Source organism: Artemia franciscana, unplaced genomic scaffold (genome assembly GCF_032884065.1).
Source record: "Artemia franciscana unplaced genomic scaffold, ASM3288406v1 Scaffold_1102, whole genome shotgun sequence".
NCBI classification, from domain to species: domain Eukaryota; kingdom Metazoa; phylum Arthropoda; class Branchiopoda; order Anostraca; family Artemiidae; genus Artemia; species Artemia franciscana.
The window spans coordinates 51868-73064 of record NW_027062741.1 but is presented as its reverse complement, the minus strand read 5'-3'; the positions used below and the strand labels follow the sequence as shown (position 1 = coordinate 73064).

The 21197-nt window shown below is 34.5% G+C and overlaps 1 protein-coding gene across 3 annotated transcripts in view; it reads left to right on the top strand.

The window, feature by feature from the left end:
• Window positions 1-21197, top strand: part of LOC136042325 (probable methyltransferase-like protein 24) — a 123090-nt gene that overhangs the window by 56911 nt on the left and 44982 nt on the right. For 2 of the 3 annotated variants that reach the window (XM_065727278.1, XM_065727277.1), the window contains exon 3: window positions 4977-5135. The exons of the other annotated variant lie outside the window; for it this stretch is intronic. In XM_065727278.1, coding sequence (XP_065583350.1) covers window positions 4977-5135 — 159 coding nt within the window. The remainder of the gene's footprint in view (window positions 1-4976; window positions 5136-21197) is intronic. 3 annotated transcript variants of the gene reach the window in all.

The following is a 21197-nucleotide window of genomic DNA, read 5'->3' as shown; positions in this document are numbered from 1 at the left end:
TTTTGATGAGTAAAACTAAGCTTGATGAAACTTATATATTTAAAATCAGCAAAAGATATAATTCTTTTGATGTAACTATTGATATTAAAATTCCATTTTTTAGAGTTTTGGTTACTATTGAGCTTTAGTAGATTATTTTATTTGAATTTATTGAGCTTTTTTGGATTTATTGAAAATAGCACTAGGAAACACCCTCCCCCATTACAACCTTGCTTCACTCAAAGCTAACAGCTGTTTCATGCAAGCATTATTTCACGAAACGGGTGGCTAGCTGTTAAAACTGCCAATTTAAAACAATCATACGTTGGTTAAATATGAATTTTCTTATGCTTTTTCCTTAGATGTCAGCGAAAGTTATGTGTAAGCCTGAGCCATCACTCCATATTTCTTAGCTGTTTTTTAATACAAATATCTGAAACGTCTAGGATATCCCATTTTTATGAACAGTTACCATTTTCGGTAGCAAAACCTGTTTTTGATCTTGTCTTCCTTCCTTAAAAAAGAATTTGAGAACCAAGCTGAAAGCATGGAATTTAATTTTCTTTGTTTTCATTTTGTTTAAGCAATTCCCCTAATTTGTTTCTCAAGCTTACTATAGTTTCTCCTGTATTTTTTATTATTATTTATTTTGTTATTTATTTTTTCGAATTTATTTATAAGTTTGCTTGATCACAAATATTACTGAAACGTATACTGTTTTTGATTAAAATCCTTCCTGTACATATGAATTTCATTTGAAGGATTATCAAGGTCTTATAATCTTATATTTCAATAGGTTTGAATAGTGTTTGTCCAACCTAATGATTAAAACTAAATTGCAGGATAATCAAATTGAATAATGTGGTTAAACGTCTTAAAGATCCGCTAAAAATTCAAGGAAAGGGAGGATTTAAAATTTTAAGTTTTAAGGTTAAAATCTAGAACAAAATGATGAGATGCACAAAGAACTGTGCTATTAGAAGATGAGCAACAGCGAAAGCCAGAGCGAGTCAAAACTCAAGGTGAAGAAGAAAGTAATATTACGTTAGAAGAACAACGCCTCAAAACTTTTCACAAAATACTTAAAACCATATACCTACAAAGATGCAATTAAATATGCAAATATTAGCTACCTAGCATTGGGACCCATCAATATTTTGCTTATTTCCCGTGGAACCTTCCAGTTTCCAACAAAAGAGTAAAACAGTGACTCAGTTAGTTGTTTTTATTTACAAAAAGAATCAACAAAACAACCCTGCCACTTGCCAAGGGCCGGGGCACGCCTTAAAATCGGTTCCACAGGTATTTTCTTAAAAGTGGCATTTTGAAATTATTAGAATACCTGACAAATGATTGAGAAAAATATAAATAATGCAAAAGACCCGCTTTAAATTCTTATTGACTTCAAACATGCGTTTGATTTAATATTGTCGAAAGGGCTTTGGCACATACTTCTACATTATATAGTCCCACAAACATTTTCTCGAATCTGGGCAGCCAGGTATAAATGTCTAAGAGATTGGGAGAAGCCTTCCAGACGTCAATAAATGTTCTCCGGGGATGCTTTCTATCCCCTTATTTGGTTAGTCCGTTTCTATATTCAGTTTTATAGCCCAATAAAACAATAAATTACGCGTATACTACAGTGGATAGTTACAACAAATTAACTTACGCGCACGAAATGGAGGGGTATAGCAGCCGTCCGGCTCTTGGAATTGATGACCAGTAAGTAGCCACGTCCGGTTGGATAGGAGGAATCACCATCACCTTTAAAACGAATCGTGCCATATTTGGCTGCCAAAACCTCATCAGATGGGTGGAGCCCAACCCAAGTGGTTAGTCAATTTCAGGCATAGGTTGGTTGTGCTGGCAAACCTCCGCCCAAACGCAAGGTGACAAATCTGCCTCAGATAGAGACTCTATTTTGATGTTACAACCAGAGTGCGTCAACGGACATGCCATTGGTCAGAAAGACCGATGGATTTAACCTTATTTACCAAAGGGGACTAAAAATAACCACCTGGAATGTTTGAACCCTAAACGCAGATGCAGCAAAAGACCTTTTACCAAGACAACTACCCAAAAATAAGATACCTATTGCATGACTGACCGAGAACCACTGGATTCACAATGGTGAAGAAGTAATAGGTGATAGCCTCTCATTGTTATGGTTTGGTCGGTGCACAAGAAGAAACGGTGCCGGCCTTGTGCTCAACAGCCTAGCAGCAAAGTCCTTGTTGTTCCACGAAGCGATATCGGACAGACTTATTAAAGCACTTTACCAGCGCAAACATGGCTTAATGACGGTTCTAGTGTATTATTCTCAGACGAACTATTGAAATGATAACACCAAAACAAAACTGTATTCTGAGTTCTCAAGAACATTCGCAATCGTATCCCCCTCGAAATTTGCATCCTGGTTGGGGACTTCAACGATATAGTAGGAGACGACACAGGCATTTGGAGAGGCACATTAGGACGTGTAATGCTGGTCCCCCTAATGACAATGGTCTGCACCTGCTTCATCTCCACATATCTTATTATCTTGTTGTTGCAAACATGAACTTCCAACGCAAACCCATCAACCAATATACGTGGTACAGCAAGGACAGACGCACTAAAAAATGATCGAATTTGTTAAGATCTTGAGGTTATGGCGGTTTTCCCTGAGGAATTGAAGAGTGTACAGATCAGCCAAGTTTGGAAATGCTGAATACAGACTTCTCTGCGCTAAAGTTCAGCTTTACCTGAAACTCCAGCAGTCAGAAACGAGGACATCAGTTATTGATGTCAAAAATTGAAGGAATTGGACGCCAAGCAAAAGTACACCGTCAAGGTTTCTTACTGATTCGATCTACTTCACACTCTCACGAGCAGTGAAGATGCCAGGAAGTACTTCAAGACTCAAGTGTATGAAGCCTTGCAACTAGTCCTAGGCCAAAAAAAGGCAGAAGGAAACTTGTATTTGAGAAGAAACTTCGTATGTCATACAACTGAGGCGGAACAGCGATGCGAATTGATTTGCTGAGGTCGAATCAAGAAAGGCGTTAGGTGTGGCTCCTTATTCAAGTTCTAGATCTTGAAAGCAGTTCCTTGGTCCTTCCTGTGCAAAGTCGGTGGTTCTTGAGTCAGTTACAGAGCAGAAACTGATAATAATAATTTCGTCATTAAGAAATTCTTCATCTGGATTCGACCAAATTTCTATCAAATTAATTAAACAAATTCATCCCTCAATTATTACATCACTGTGGCACTTGGTTAAACAGTCATTCAAGCTCAGAATAATCTCTTAGCGTCTGAAGTTGGCAGAAGTGATAGCACTATTCAAAAGGAGGTGACTGGGGGGACCCGGGGAACTACAGGCCTATATGCCTTCTGTCTGTTTTTTTCTAAAATATTTAAGAAAAGGCTATGCTAAAGCGTCTGTTGAGTTTCCAGGAAGTGAAGAAATTTTTTCATTTGCACCAGTTTGGTTTTCGGGAAAAATACTCAGCAGAACCCGCTCGTAAATATTGCTTCATTTTTTACCACAGTCTTTAGACTCTGGCCTTATCCAGTGGTAATCTTCCTTGAATTGAAGAATGTTTTTGACAGCCTCACACACTATGTCCTTATCGGTAAGTTGTTTTATCAATGTGTTCGTTGAGAAGCTCTGTCCTGGTTTTCCTCATTCCTAACTGGCTGATCTAATGCAGTTAAGGCTTCTGATGAGCATGTTCTGGTTGAATATGGAGTGCCACAAGGATCAGTTCTTGGACCGTCCCTATTCCTCATATATATCAATGACCTCCATCGACTATTTAGCAGCCCACGATCTAATTTCAGTTGTCAATTGTGCCAGAAAGGAGACACTGTAGTTGGAGACTTGGATACACTTGGTCAACACGAAGAACTCTCTACATTTACCGACGACAGCACCCTGGGGACTTCAGCACCTAATGAGCCATTCGTTATTCTCAAGCTACAATTGATTACAGAAAATATATATCATTGGTTTGATGCAATTTCTTAAATGTAAAAAAGATTCTTTCTTCTTATATTCTCCCGCAGACGCAAAAGCTGCCCAAGGTAGTTAGGAAGGGTGTGTGAAAGCAAAAGATGGTTGGCCCACAACCCCCATTGCACTTCCTGGCTGAAGGGCCATAAAACGCACATCAGCACTGACGGCTTGGTATGTGAAAGCACATGATGATTGCCCCCAGTCCCCATTGCACTTCCTGGGTGAAGGGCCATAAAACGGAGATCACTACCGCCGGTTTGGGCCTTAAGGGTCTAATGCCGTCTTACTTACTTTTTATTTACTTTTTTATATGTTATAATAAGGGATTACAACAATTCAAAAACCTTTAAAAAGAAAAAGAAAAGTCTGAAGCTTATTAGATATCTTTGTTATAAATTGGACTTGCTTTAATAATTAACTATATCTTAAAAGAGAGCAATATGAAACGACACCACATTGTCTCAAATTGTCTTTGGTTACAAGACAAGCGACAAAATGAGAATCAATATATAGAAGGCTGGCGCGAGCAGAGTGCAAGGGTATATATATATATATATATATATATATATATATATATATATATATATATATATATATATATATATATATATATATATATATATATATATATATATGTATATATATATATATATATATATATATATATATATATATATATATATATAGATGTATATATATATATATATATATATATATATATATATATATATATATATATATATATATATATATATATATATATATATATACATATATATATATATATATATATATATATATATATATATATATATATATATATATATATATATATGTATATATATATATAAATATAAATATATATATATATACATATATATATATATATATATATATATATATATATATATATATATATATATATATATATATATATATATATATATATTTATATATATATATATACATATATATATATATATATATATTATTCTAGGTCTTGACGGAAGAGATTATGTAAACCCCAAAGGATGGCAAATGATGACTTTAAAATCAATTATGAAATTATTAGGACATGAAAATCGAGTTGTTGATGCTGTTAAGATGGATATAGAAGAGTCGGAATATGAAGCTGTTCCTAATATGATTTTAACAGGTATATAATACGAGTTTAATATGTTTTAACGGTGTTGCACTTTATATTGACTTGTATTAGGTACTATTTATAGCTAGTTTGTCATGCAAGAATGCTTAGGGTTACGTATTCTGCAAAGGGTATGGGTAACCTTAATAAGTTAGATAAGGTAGATAGAATTCAAGACTATCTTATCCGTTTGTATTGATATTTAAGGACTCTGAATCTTTGGCATAAATATATGCTATTTCCTTGCATAAGCACTGAGAAGTGTTTGGCGACACTAATAATAATAATTGCGGATTATCAGTTTCTCGGGAATAATTCAGAATTAAGATAAAACTTTTTATTGATGGGAAATGAAGAAAATAAGATATTATAAAAGGGTTGAGGGTACCTACAAAAAACAATTTATTTTTGACTAAATAGTTATTGCATTATAGCCCCTAAGGTTAAGTATTGAATCAAAAGACACTTCACATTGTAAGGTTGTCGAAAAAACTATTCTGTAGTATCCACAGGATAATTGAATGTTTTAAAATAGAACATTTCCTGTAAGTCGTGAGATGAAACGTTGACAACTTGGAGAAAAAATTAGGGTGAAGGGAATTGTAGACTCAGAGGCTGGATAAACTTTTTTGATGATTAATATAAACGTATCAAGCTGTTTTTAACTAAATCAGCATATAATAAAAAGAGCGAATTATTGTTTTTCTAAGAAATGCTATGCAGGACTAACTGGAAAACCCCAAGTATGATCGTCTTGAAACTGTTACGATCAGGTTTTTCGTTTCAAAAAGGATGAGTCACCGGGCTAAGTCACCTGTGCACATGCAGCCTAATCAGACTGCTAAGGTAACATAAGATTTATCAGAAATCGCTTTTACAAGCTTTGATGGTTCAAATTATTATTAGTCAAAAACATTCAAAAGATTTGTTAAATATCTTTGTGAAAAGTCGACACGACAAAACAATAAAAGAACCAGCTTTTATAATCTAAATTGTTAGGAAAAAATAAAATGTTAATATAGCTATAAGATATGCTGCGAAAATGGTTTTGACTTCCAGAAATATAAGAAAATAACCATTAAAATCAATGCCATAAAATATAGTCTTTTACCTAGTCTAGCGTCACCAGAGTAATTTCTGTCATTACTCATATAATATTTATTGGTCCCGTTAGAGCATAATAAAGTGATCAGCCAGTCCCAAGAGTTTACAGGTTCTTTCCAAACTCGTATTACAACCAGTGGAGTGTGATTTTTTTATTATCTTTGAAAGTGGTAAGTGCCACCTGTTTTGCCCCTGTTGGCATAACCTGTGTCCAAGTCATTAGAAATATTAATTTATGGTATACTAGCCTAGTTGAATTTGGTGTACGCAAAGAAAACAGTAATGACTACAGAATTTTGCAATTTCTTAGGTATAACAATCTAGTTATAACCAATATGTTATTTGGTCATAAAATGTCTCTATAAGTTAACATGGTGTTCACATAATGGTAAGACAGCAAAATTAATGTATTATGTTATAGTAAACCAAATACTGGCAGGGACAATACATAATACTAAGGTATATAGGAGTCAAGTTATTGATGTTAAAAGTAAAGATCAGAATTTAGTAGTGTCTACGGTTAATTTAAAGCCGAAATTTCCGAAGGGTAACTACATCAAGTGAAGCTATGATGCTGGTAGACTCCAGGATTAAATTGGAAGAAACTTTGCAGAGACTGGTGAATACTAAACTTGAGAGCCTAAAATTTGACAATGTTGAAGATGGTTGGAATAATTATAGGAAAAGAATTTCGGTAGTTGCTGATGGCCTCTTAGGGAAAACAGTTAGGACTGCAGCTTTTTCTTTAATAGAGAGAAGAGGCTTTTACAAGAACTATCCATGTGATAGATCATATGAAAACAAAAAGAATATAATGAAAGTGGAGAAAGCATTAAAAAAAGAGCTAAGGAGGTTCAAATTGGAGGCCATGGATAAAATTGCCGGGGATTGGGAAGATGAAGCTAGACATCCTAATATTAAAATGTTGTACTTGTATGATAATAAATTGAGAGGGAGTTGTCCTTCCAGACTTGTCCGTAATGGGTAAAAAATTAATGAAAAGGGAAAAGTTAAACAGAGATGGATAGAACATTTTCAGAATGTGCTATACCGAGATAGAGCTGCATGAAAAGATATAAACGAAAAGGAAAAAGTTTGTTATACCTTGGATGTAAAGGAAGGTATTTTCGGGAATAAGAATTAGCAAAAGTTCGAAAAGGGTTAAAAAATCATAAGGCTCCAAGTACTGCTCTGAGGTTAGAAATAAGTTACTGAAGATTATGAATATATTTTGATAAACGGAAAGTAACTAAAGATTTTAGGAAACCTTTATTAAACCACTGTATAAGAAACATGAGAAGATAAGTGTAATGATTATCATGGCTTTAGTTTTGTCTCTGTAGGTATCAAAATACCTAGTAATACGATACTTTTTAGACTCAGATATACTGCAGAAAAAGGTTTTTAAGAGAAGAACAGTGCAGCTCTAGAAAAAATAGAGGATGTGCTGACCAAATTTTCACTTCTAGGTAAATAAGTGAAAATGGCCCGAGTTGTCAAACACCTTTGGTCCTCAGTTTTATAAAATATTAGAAATTGCTTGATTCAGTAGGTAGAAGAGCCTTATCAAAGGTCCCATACTTTTAAGGTATATAAGTCAAATATATTGAAGTGAATAGTACTATTTACATGAATAACAGTGCTGCAGTTAAGGTAGGAAATGAGGTTAGCAGTTAATCAGCTAAATCAGGAGTTAAGCAGGGTATGTCTCATTACCCTTTAATAGAAGACCCAGGAATCAAATGAGGAAGAAAAACTGGAATTATATTATAATGAGGATTTAAGCATCCTGTATAAATGCATGACCAAAATGAATAAATTCTTATAGGTTTCACGAGGTTAGGGTGCTATAATAGGTTGATAAGTCACTAAGGCTAGAAATAAGATAAGATTAAAACGTGGCATTTGATAACGAAAAGATTGATCAGGTGGGCAGATTCACTTACCTTGGTAGTATTATGAGTAAAGACGGTGGAATCAATAAATATGTAAAAGTGGAATAGCCAAGACTTAGGGTATTCTTTCACAGTTAAGAATAATTGGAAGAATAGCAAGATAGGCACGTCAACTAATATTAGTATAAAAAAAGAGGCTTTGAATCAAATGCGAAGGAAGAGGAGTTTACGTAGCTCTGTGGGCCTCAGGCGGTTTGGTTGTGCCGTGAGTTGTTAGTATTAGTAGTAATAGCAACCCCACAGGGCTAGGGGATAAATAATCAAACAAAGTCGTAGGGATAATTTTCTTTTTTAAACTAAATGTCAAATCCAACATCACTGTCTGAATTTTACATGTACACTTAATAAGGAATAAATGTCCACATTACAAAGAATGGTTGCCTTGATGTACCCCAGTGTGAAGCCAGGCTAGTCTAGTCTGTCAAAACCATAGATGAATTTGTATTATCAATAAAATAAGAATCAATGGTCCAGAATTTAGCTATCCACTATGAAGACTCATATAGAATTTTGATCCGAAGCAAACTTAGCTACTCATACAAAATTGTTGCCTTGAAAACAAAATAACCTCCACAGGAGTCTAACTTATAAGTAAATTTTTTTGGTAGGTAAATCCAAGCAAAATCAGGAAAATCAATATTTAAAAAAAGTAACATTAATAAGAAAAGGAGCACAGGCCTCAACACCTTCTCTATAGGATAGATGGGTATTCCCGTGACACTGTGGTCAACCTTTAATAAAATAAACATTAAACGTCTGGATTACAATCTTAATCAGTTCTCTGTGTTCCATCTCTGACAAAAGCTTACGCTACTGCTTCTATTTCTTGCCTCAAAATCTTTTAACATACAATATTCTTGACTGCTTGGCAACATGCTCTTGAATTGCATTGACATGAGCAAGAGGTTTGAGATTTTGAAAAATAGATGTCCAAAGGTTTAACAGAAAATAATTGTGCCGATCTACTCAAGCAATTCTCTGACCTGGCCAGTGTGAAATAAACTTCCCAAATCCAATACATAATGGAAACATCAAAAGGGGTGATAGCCTTATAGGTTTGGGTTAACCTCAGTCAAGGGTGTGTAGCTTGATTAACAAGAATTTTTTTTGTTCACACAAAATTTGCACTTTAGAGAAGTAAACAATTGGTGTTCTATAATAACAAGCACTTGTTAAGCTAGCCATTTAACATCCAGTGATAATAAAATAAATATTCTAATTGAAACACGAATTACCGCTTAGCATAACCTAACTTTATCAATGGCCGAAAATGAAAGAGTTCACGAAAACTATTCTGGTACAGGGAAGTCAGGTAAAAGTCAGATCATATCATGAGCAAGTCGTTTCTGGTTCCCATCCCCTTAAATAGTCGAATGAAGAATGGCTGTCAATCCCAACTTAAGATGAAAGTTGGATGTGTAGGTCAGGGAATAAACTTTGGAGGAAATAATTGTCAAATCCCGTGAGAAGTAGGAATAGTGATAGGGATTACTTGGTAAAAGTTAGAGGGAAATATGAAAAGAGTAGTAAGGCGAAAAAGCATATCCCTGACACCAAAGATTGGAAAGGCAAAGTCTCTTGAACTGGATCACATATTTCTTATGAGTTGTGTGCTGAGGGAACCCACTACCCTTCATGGCTCAAGGAAGGAGCCTTTCTTCCGAAAGAGACCAATTACCCCTTAGAACTGATACAACCAATCCCTAATTTCTTCCCTAGTATATCCAATACAACCTGAAACTCAATGTCGCCCATCTTTTCCACAACACAGTGTAATCCATCCAGTTCTACCTTTTTATAATCTCTGGTAATTTATAATGGGTCCAAGACCTCTTCATTGCCTCTAAAATCACTGTTTGTTCACAATCAGGACATGAAGTAAGCATTTCCATTATCTTTCCGAGGTCTTGGTATTATTTTGAAGTTGCATTCTTATGGGCACAGGACCCGCCATGCCATTGAGTTTTATGATTCTATGACACCCTAATTAAACGTTTGCCATATTTCTTTTTTCATTTATTGCCGTTTAACTTCTGGGATTTGATAAAGATATTTCTATTGGCTGGTTTTCCTTTACTGGTATTTTATTTACCACGTCCTCCATTTTTCTAATTAGGGCTGTATCTACATCCGCAAAATCCGTGAATAACCAAGTTAATTGGCAACATTTACATTGGCTTAGGTTAGTTTCCTTAGAAATTTTTCAATGACATGCTTATGTGCTTCAATTGGGTCTATTGTACCTAAGATAGTACTTTCTTCGTCTTTTTCCGAGGTTGAAATCATGAGGCAGCACCTATGTGAATATTTTTGTCTATAATGTCTATTCTCACTAAAAAACTTCCTAAGTAAGTTCACATATTTAAGCTCTTCTTTTTTCTTGCCCTTGTCACTTTTTCAGATAATTAACTTCATTTAATTTCTTTTACATCTTAAATAGGTATTTCCATTTTTTTTAATTATTTAATATTGCCGTCTAGTAGCGATATGAGAACTTCATTACCTTCTTCGAATTCGCTTGTACAGGCTGATTTTTGATAACATAATTTTATTTTTTCCACTGATTCTCATGGTGCTTGCTTGGGAAACTCATGATATTTTTTTAGTTTATGCTTTGGTGATAAGAACTATGCTGTCACCGTTTCTTTACATTTTTTCATTTCCCAATGATTTCTTAAGAAAATTTGCTTTTCCTCTGGGGTGACTAGAATGGTGAAAACTTCTGTTCTGATGTGGTGTTTCTCTGTGAGAAAATAGCATATAAGGAAGAAAATTCTCCAATTGCTTTACATCATCTCTTTTAAAAGGTTGCACAATGCCAATTAGTGATTCGTTAAAGTCTTTTCGTTACTCAATTTGTCTAAGGGTGCAATGGAGTCATTAACTTTTGTTTAATGCCTAGAATTTCTAATTGCTTTTGAATGCATGGTGATATTAAATTGGTGCCATTATCCATGAGAATGTTTTTGGAAATTTCGTGACGGGATGTATGTTTCGGTAAAATGTCTTGGATTTTTGTTGATATTCGTGTCGCAAAGGAATGGCTTTGGCGTGTCTTGTAGTCATTTCATTAATAAATAATAAATATGTCCTCTACATTATATTTTGAGAGCGGACCTAAAATGTCAATTCAAATTCTTTCGAAAGGTTTGCCAAAAACATGTGTTTTTTAACACTTCCTTATGTTTTCTTATGCGACTTATTCGCAATTTTTGCATTGTTTATTTTTATTTTTAAATTAAAAAATTGGCTTAATTTATTTCTATACAGTCTCTCTGATTTGGTGACAACTCGCAAGTGGTTATCCAGAGTATGTTCATTAGTTCATATTTGGCTATTTTTGAATCATTTAGTGCCGTCAAAATATTTTGTCTATTATGGTTATATTCTTTCTTTCCTGCCCGTTTTAGTTTTTTAGCTTTTCTTAGGGCCGTATTTTGTATAAACAAATCGTCACTAAGCGAAAATTGGCCTTGTATATGTTATTCCTCATTTTAAAAGTGAAGAGCCTGGCCTCCCTTATCTTTTTTGTTTGAACCCTGGTTACCTAATTCGCTATTTCGGTCAAGGACGTCTTTCTAGCTAGACATAATTTATGCCATATCTGAAATCTGCCTTAAAAAAAACATATTCTGAAAGAGATAGTGAATGACCTACTTTTAATTCTTTTTGAGAATACTTTCATCTTTATTGGTAATTTTTAGTGTACCCTGAGTCGTCGGACAGGTATGGTTTACTATAATGAAAAGAAAAATCACCAATGCAACAGCACAAACATATACCCAGAAAAATAAAAACACACAACACACATACAAAAATAAAGAAAAAAAGGAAGACAGAAGGAGAAAATGAAAACTGTTTTCCTACATTAGTGAATAATATATAATAAAATAACTCGATAATAAAAATACTATTTATAATAACTCGATCTATATGGTTTACATCAGCTCTCTCAATTTAATCTTTTTTTACCTAGGTATTGCGACCTCTGTCCCCTTTTTATCAGATTAAATGAAAAAATATGATTTTTTAACTGAAAGTAAGGAGTGACATTAAGACTTAAAACTATTAGAAATTACTCCAATATTTTGGCTACTTAAATGGGCAAGTAGAACTTTTAATTTTTTACGAACGTTTTTATTGGTAAAAAATATACGTAACTTACGAATTAACTTACATAATGAACATCTAAACTCGTACATTTTTATTAGGTATACGAGGAGGTTTGCCCCCTCGTTAATACCTCGCTCTTTATAGTAAAGCTAAAAAAATTTCCCAATTCCTTGAGGATGACCCCTGAATCGAGAGATATCTTCAGAAGGCAGTGAAAGAAGTCAGTGTCATCGATTGGACACCTGTATTTTCTGAAGAAGAATTCTCTACGAGAGCACTTGATAATCGAATGACTATTATTTTACCTGTTTATGATACTGCATGTCCCATTAAGGTAATGAAAATGAAGAAACAGGAACCCAGTAAGCCATGGATAACAAGTGAAATACTGGAAGAGAAAAAGTGAAATATTGGGCTTTATCAAGCATATCTATATGATAAAGTGATGCTTCGTTTAAAATGTTTAAAAAGCAACACAATTTAGTGAACAAATTACTTCGCAAAGCAATGGCTGAAAAATATTATATAAAGTTTTCAAATAGCAAAGGAAATATGAAAGAAAACCTGGAAACTAGTTAAACTAGTGACTGGGGGAAATGCTGATACTGGGGGGGGGGGAGGGATGAAGTACCACTTGAGGGCTTTGCCTGTGAAGATAAGAGTGGAATAATAAATAAGTTTGGTAGTTTTTTCTCTAGTATTGGTTGTGAAGTACAAAATTGTGTAAAAAATAGATGTCAACAGGTTCAATAACAAATCTATTGTGATAATAGAGGTGAGAGTTTTGAATTAGCGTTTGATCTGTGTACACTTGATGAACTATTTAAAATAATTAAATCTCTTAAATCAACTTCTGCTGGTGTAGACGGTTTATCTCTTCCAGCGCTTAAAGTAAGAATGCATTATATTCTACCGTGCCTATTCTTCATCATCAATCTGTCACTTAAAAAGGGGAGTTTTTAATCGGCTAAAAGATGCAAAAGTGATACCACTTCATAAAGATGGCCCTAAAATGGAAACTGAGAATTGGAGACCGATTTCTATTCTTCCATTGTTTTCTAAACTACTAGAAAAAGTTGTTCATAATTGTTTATGTGGCTTCCTACAGGCTAATAGTTTACTGACTGAAACCCAATTCGGATTTTGCAAAGGGCACTCGAAGACGAATTCTCTGCAGCATCTTATGAAATCATTGAATAGTGGTATAGACAGAGGTGAAACACCATTGTCTATATTTATTAATATTCGTAATGCATCCGATACAGTTGATTTTCAAACGCTACTACATCAAATGGAGCCGTTAGATGTCCGCGGAAAGTACCTGAAATGGTTGGAAGGCTATCTTACAGGAAGATTTCTCAAAGTAGTCTTTAGTGATGTGAAGTCAGCAGCATTTCCAGTGCTGTCTGGAGTACCACAAGGTTTAGTGTTGAATCTGCTTTTTTGCCTTATCTATGTTGATCTCATGCGTTTTTACATGAAACGTGTATGTCTTACTTCGTTTGCTGGTCATACCGTTTTAACTATATTTGCCTCATCTGTGGAGGTGCTGTTGAGAAAAGCTAATCTTGCATTTGGAAGGCTAGAGGTCTTTACCTCATTAAGTTTACTGTGCGTAAATGTTTGCAAGACATTTTTAATGACGTTCTGCAGAGTTGGTACACCGCTAGATGTGCTTGGACTCATAACTTTATGTGGTAAACCAATTCAGCAAGCTGTTCATCTCTGCTATCTTGGTTTTTATCTGGATTAACACTTGTCGTGGAGACGCCACAGTGACGCTATTGCATCAAAAATTGCCCTTGGGGTTGGCATATAACGGCTTGCGCAGCACTTTCTCCCATAGAGGATACTTCTAACTATATATTATTCGTTCGTTTATCCATATATCTTCTAGGGCTGCCTCCTATGGAGCAGCAACTTCTTATCCAACAATAGAAGAGTGCAAATTCTACAAAATAAAGCTGTTAGAACAATACGTAGATATGTCCAGGATGTGCATAACACCTGTGATTGCTTACGTTACTGAAGCTCCTTAATGTTGGTCAAATAAGAGATTACGAGGCCGCTGTATTTGTGTTTAAGTGTATGAATGGCCTAGCCCTGGATGTCTTTAAGAGTTTTTACCAAACAAATAATGATCTGCATAATTATGGAACAAGGCATGCTAGTGATATAGTTGTGGATTTGCGTCATGGTAACCGGTCTTCATTCTCTATGAAACACCTGGGTCCAAGTGTATGGAATGAACTACCAGTGAGCATTAGGGTGTCGGAATACGCACCTCAGTTTAAAAAGAAATTAAAAGATTATTTTTTGGGGATGAATGTTGAATTTTATTTTGGGTGGCAAGGTGATTAGGGGAGGAAGGGTGGGTTCAGGAGGTAAGGTTGGGGCTAGGGAGGTAAAGTTGATCTAGGGAGGTAAGGGTGGGCTAGGGGTAAGGTGGTGTTGGGAGGAATGAATGATTTGCTAGTATAGGTAAGTAGATATATGGACTTTCGCGCGAATACAAACCCTCATGGGTTTTCTCCAGCGAGAAAGTGTTGTATTTTATTTATTTATTTGTGAATGTTGAAATAAAACTTGAACTTGAAACTTGAACTTGAATAGAAGAGACCGTAGAATAAATAATTGAAATTACTAAAAATATTTTAGCGCAAATAGCGAGGTATTTAGAAGGAGATAAACCCCTCATATGCGTAAAAATTTCTGTTCGTTTTAAGTTTTAATGCTGCTCCTCACTTTCAGTTGAAAAAACTTTTTCATATTTATTTTTTTATTTTTTTTGTATTAAATAATGCTTGAAAATCTTATGCCCCTTTCATGAAAATTCTCATCCCCCATGACAAATTCCTCCATGGAAAGATCCTCCCATGTTAGAACACTGATATTTAAGGAAAATGAATTGAAGCTTACAAAAAGGGAATTTATCAAACAGTTCATTGTCCAACAAATCCTAACAAAATCACACCATCTCATTCAGCGTATCAGAGAACCCTACTGTAGAAGTACAAAGCTCCTATTTTTAAAATGTGGAATTTTATAGTTTTTTTGCCAGAAGACCGGTCGCATGTGAGTGTTTATTTGTTGCAGTTTTTTTTCTTTTTCCCAGGGGTGATTTTATCAACCCAGTGCTTCTAGAATGCCACGAGAGGGCTCATTCTAATCAAAATTAAGGTTCTAGTGCCCTTTTTAAGGGACTAAAAAGTTGAAGGGCAACTAGGCCCCCTCCCACGCTCATTTTTTTCTAAAGTCAATGGATCAAAATTATGAGATAGCCATTTTGCTTAGTATAGTCGAAAAACCTAATAACTATGACTTTGAGGACGACTTACCCCCTCACAGTCCCTGGGGAAGGGGATGCAAGTTACAAACTTTGACCAGTGTTTACATATATTAAGGGATATTGGGAAGAGTACAGACGTTTTCTGGGGGATTTTTTGGTTCAGGGAAAGGGGTTTACATAATGACGCTTACCACTTGCCAAGAATACTTGTTGGTGACGTTTTACTTGCAACAGTTGGTTGTAATGGCCCGCTTGGCTTATTTATCTTTTGAAGTCCCTATAATTTAGGGTACAAAGAGCTTCTTGGTAAGTATTTGTAGTCAAGTTGATGTGTAATCTTCCCTTCTTCTTTCAAACACTTTAAATCATTCTTAAACTTTTTTGTGTATGATTCTGTCGGGTCAAAAGAAATTTTTATTACGTTTTTTATCTTTCAGTAAAACATTTAAATCTGATTCGTAGTCCTTGGTATCTATTACGACTGAAGTGTTAGCCTTGTATGCTTTTGTTATAATAATAGATTCATCTCTTCTTAAACTATTAAGAATCTTTATGTCTTTTAAAGAATTGTTAGGAATTTCTGTTTTTATAACAAACAGCAAGAAATCGCTTCAATCATGACTTTCACCTTTCCAGTGAAAGATTATTTAAAAAACTTAGAAACATTATCTGAAAATAAAGCCGTAATACCTTCATCAACGGTTAGACTAGTTGTAGTTAATTTTTCATCAAGGACTATAACATTACAAGAAAAGTCAGTATTAAAAAAAGGTCCAAAGTTTGCTTTAAAACTAATAAAGTCCCAGTAGAAAAAATTATCTTTTCAATAGAAAAATCTTTACACAGAAACCCCATTATAATAAAATGTGTTAGCCTAGTAAGAGCATCTACACTGAAAACCCTCTCAAAGTTTGCCTTAAAACCAGAAATCCCTAACAATTCTATCAAAGACATAAAGATTCTTAATAATATAAGAAGGGATGAATCTATTATAATTATTACAAAATCAGACAAACACATCTATAAATAAAATAAGCAAGACAAAACTCACAAAAAATAGACAAAATAAGACTCGTACACAAAGAAGTTTATGAACGAGTTAAAGAGTTTGAAGGAAGAAGGGAAGATTACACCTCAACTTTACTACAAATACTTAACCTGAAGTTCTTTTTGCCCTCAATTACATGAGCTTCCAAAGATAAATAAGCTAAACCTGCAATTACGACCAATTGTTGCAAGTACAAATTCATCAACTGGTACTTTTAGTAATTGGTTAGCGTCATTATGTAGATCACTCATGTCGACAAAAATTTCTTACATTAAGAATTCGTCAGAACTTGTGAAAAAACTAAAACAAGTTGAAATTTCTTAAAATTTTATAATCTCAAGTTTCGACATGGTGTTGAGAATTTGTCAGACCTCGTGAAAAAATTAAGAGACGTGGGAATTTCTTCAAATTCTATGATCTCAAGTTTTGACCAATGCATCAAAATATTGATGAAAAAGCCACAGAAATTCAGCTTGAAAGAAAGATATTACGAAATTTGGACTTATTTAGTGGTAAAACAGTGTTGGAAGTCATGTAAACATGTAATTATGAATTTTGTTAGGTTGTGCAATACGTTCTATTATTTTTTTCAATTCAGAGGTTTTTTTCGAACTAGTAAATAATTTACCTAAGGGGACCCCTTTAAGTGTTTTATTAGAAAATTGTTTTGTAGAGAATATGGAAATAATAGAGTTAGATTCATATTTTCTAAAACACAAATTTTGGGTGAGATAACTGATGACATAATTTCAGTATGGAATTGTAGGGACGAGGATTAAAATTTTCTTTAGAACACCTTAATTTTGGGGGGAGACGATTTAAAATTTACAATAGAATTAGAAGAGGATAAGAAAAAACTTCATTTTCTTCCTTTTTCTACTAACAATAACATTTTTTAGTCGTTCTTCTCCGGTCTCACTTGCCAAGTAAAAATTGGTTTAATCATATCCTTAACTGACCGTAATTTTAGAATTTGCTCTTAAAAACTCATTGGGGAGGAATTACTGATGTTAAAAGAAATTTTAATGCGTAACCATTACCTTGATCGGTTAATTAACCAGACTTTTTCGAAAATAAGGAAAAAATTTCTAGAATTATCTAACGATATCCTTGAAACAACAGAAAAAAAATGGTTTTTGTTCTTTACCATATGTTCCATGGCTGAGTGAAAAATTTAAAAGAATTTTACAAAAGAATAGTTTAAAGGTAGTTTTAAGAGGTAGTAATACTTCTGGCTAGTTTTTAAATTCTGGAAAGGATCTAACGTCCGTAGAGCAACAAAGTGGGGCTTATAAAATCCAATGTACTTGTGGAAGCTGTTATCTAGGATTTACTACCCAGAATTTAAAAATGAGATTACTATAACATCGTAATTCTATTTCATCGTCCTTTAAGCAAAATTTCAAACCTGAAGATTTCACTTCAGCTCTATTGGAATATATTTATATTTATCCAAATCATTTCATGGTGTTTGACAGTGTTTCTTTGATTTCAAAGGACCACGGCAGTTCTGTCACTTAGTTGAAGTACTTTTACTTGAAGTACTACTTAAGTAAAAATTTCCATTACTTGTGCTTGTACTTAAGTAAAAACTCTAGGGTGCACTTATTACTTGAAACTTAAGTAAGATTACGAAGTACTTATTACTTAAAATACTTTTAATGTTCTTGGCTTTTCAAATACTTTACCTTTGAGACGAAAATTTTGTGTGTGTGTTTTTGGCAATGTACAAGAAAACATCACCTTTAGATTTAGAGCAAACTCAGATACAGCTTTTGTGTGTCTGTGCTTTGGCAATGTACAAAAAACATCATCTTTTAGATTCAGAGTAAACTAAGATATAGCTCCATGCCCTATTTTTGGAAATGAAATAAGGTACTTGTTTTTGACGAAAAAAATTATAGTATGATTAACAATTGGTTTAATTTTTGTTTAAAAGTTATATAACAATGAAAATTGAAATTATTTCACAGTTCACTGGTCGACATTGAGCTAAAATCCCTTTTTTTTTTGTGCTAAATGTTGCAAACTTTAGTTCATTTGGGCTTATATTTCTGACATTAGTGTTTAAGTTTTGTCATCTCGTCAACTAAACCAGATTTCTACCATTTCATCATCTTCAGGACCATATTATTGGTAAAACTACTGAAGCTATGAATCTTTGCCAATCTAAATGTTGACTGCAATAAACAAGTGTTTGGAATTCTAGCTGGATCCAATGCAGTGGTATTTTGTCAAATTCGTTCCAGCAAATTCAGGTATTCAGACGAATCTGACTTCAGATTTGTCACTCTATTCATAAGTTATAGGCCCTACTAAATTAAAGGGAAACTCAACTTTCTTAAGACTTGAAACCCCCCTCTTCCCCTCTCCCTATTTGAGATAGGGTTTGTGATACCATAACTTGATATGAGCCCAGATCTTAGGCATCTTTGGTCTAGTTTTCATTCGGATCCGTTACTCCATTTGTAAGTTATACCAAATAAAACTAAAAACTGAAATTTTTCAGGAATTAACACCACTCCCCTTTGTTAAATTTGAGCTAGGGTCTTTATTTTAAAACTTGATATTTTTCATGGTCTTAGGCCTTTTTGGTTAAATTTTCATTCCGATCCATCACTCCAGTCGCAAGTTACTCTGAACTAAATGAAAAACTGTTTTTAGCAGGTAAAGCCCTCTCCTCCGTGTTTTATTTGAGCTAGGGTCTTCATCTTTCAACTTGATGTGTTTCGTGATCCTTGGCACCAAATCTGGCCATCAAAATTGTCATCCAAATCCAACCAGCGTTTCTCCCTCTATACGTGATTGCATAAACGGACGGACAGACGGACGGATTGATTTTGCAACGTCTTAGGTAGCTATGTTGGCTAATTGGATCCAAAAAAGGAAAACAATGGCATATCATCATCCAGGTATCATCATCTATTTGGATAGTGGAAAATATCCATCAAGATAGGTTTTGGAGATCTGTCTGTCTGTCCACCCGTCTGTGCAATCGAACATAGCGGGAGAACCACCAGTCAGGTTTCTTTTGAAATTGAACTATTTGGATTTAAAATTGAGCTTAATTAGGGTTATGGGGCTTTAAGTGTTAAAAAAATTCAAGTTTTTCATTTATTTCACTATGACTTGCATATGGAGATGAACTTCGATGAAAATTGAATAAAGATGCCTAAGAGTATGGTATGCATTGAGTTCTGTGGTAGAGACCCAAGCTTAATCAAAAGTTGAGTTTTTCATTTAATTCAGTGTAGCTTGCTAGGGATTGATGGATCTCTGTGAAGCTCTTGGTTTAGTTTAGTATAACTTGCGAATAGAGCAACATTTCCAAATGAAAGCTATTCCAAAGATGACAAGGATAAGGGCTCATATCGGATCATCAAGAAATATGATAATGATCATACATAGAAATCACATAGGATCAGGGCTAAGATCAGGGAACTCTGATATCACAAGCCCTATCTAAAATAGGGCGAGGGGGGGTCTCAAGTCTTAAGAAAGTCGATTTTTCCTTCAGTTTAGTAGGGCCTATAACTACTTCCACCCATGGCTTGCCCAAAGCTTAGAAATACCCTTTTCCAAAATAAGCCATACTGAAGCCAACCTTCAACCAAATATTTCATTCCCAGCGAAAAATTATTTTGTATGCCACTTGGTATTTACCAAGTGACATACAGTGATCGCAAATTCTGTAGGTCTGTCGGTCTGTCAGTCCCAGTCTTGCTAGTTTAGGTACTTCCAGATAAGCTAGGACGATGAAATTTGGCAGGCGTATCAGGGACCAGACCAAATTAAATTTGAAATAGTTGTTTCCCCTATTCGACCATCTGGGGGGGGGGAGTGAGAGAAAGGTTAATTTGTAAAAATTAGATCGGATCTTAATTAAATTTGATATTTAGGAGGATATCATGTCTCAGAACTCTTACTTTAAATTCCGACCAGATCAGGTGACAGTGGAGGGGGAAACCTAAAATCTTGGAAAATGCTTGGAGTGGAGGGATCGGGATGAAACTTATTGAGAAAAATAAGCACAAGTCCTAGATACGTGATTGACATAAAAAGAACGAATTTACTCCCTTTTTGGGAGTTGGGGGGAGGGTTAATTCTAAAAAAATAGAAAAATGAGGTATTTTTAACTTACGAAAGAGTGATCGGATCTTGAATTTCATCGGATGAAATTTCATATTAGAAGGACCTAGTAACTCAGATATCACGTTTTAAATCCCTACCGGATCCTGTGTCATTGGGGGGATTTGGGGTGGGGGACCTGAAATCTCGGAAAACGCTTAGAGTGGAGTGATCAGGATGAAACTTGGTGGGAAGAATAAGCACAAGTCTTAGATACGTGATTGACAAAACTGAAATGGATTCGCTCTCTTTGGGGGAGTTGGAGGGGGTGTTAATTCGGAAAAATTACAAAAATTGAGGTGTTTTCAACTTAAGAGCGGATGACCGTTCGTCAGGTATTTTGAATTTGATATTAACAAGGAACTCATGTCTCAGACCTCTTGTTTTAAACCACGACCAGTTCTAGTGACATTGGGTGAGAGTTGGAGGGGGAAACC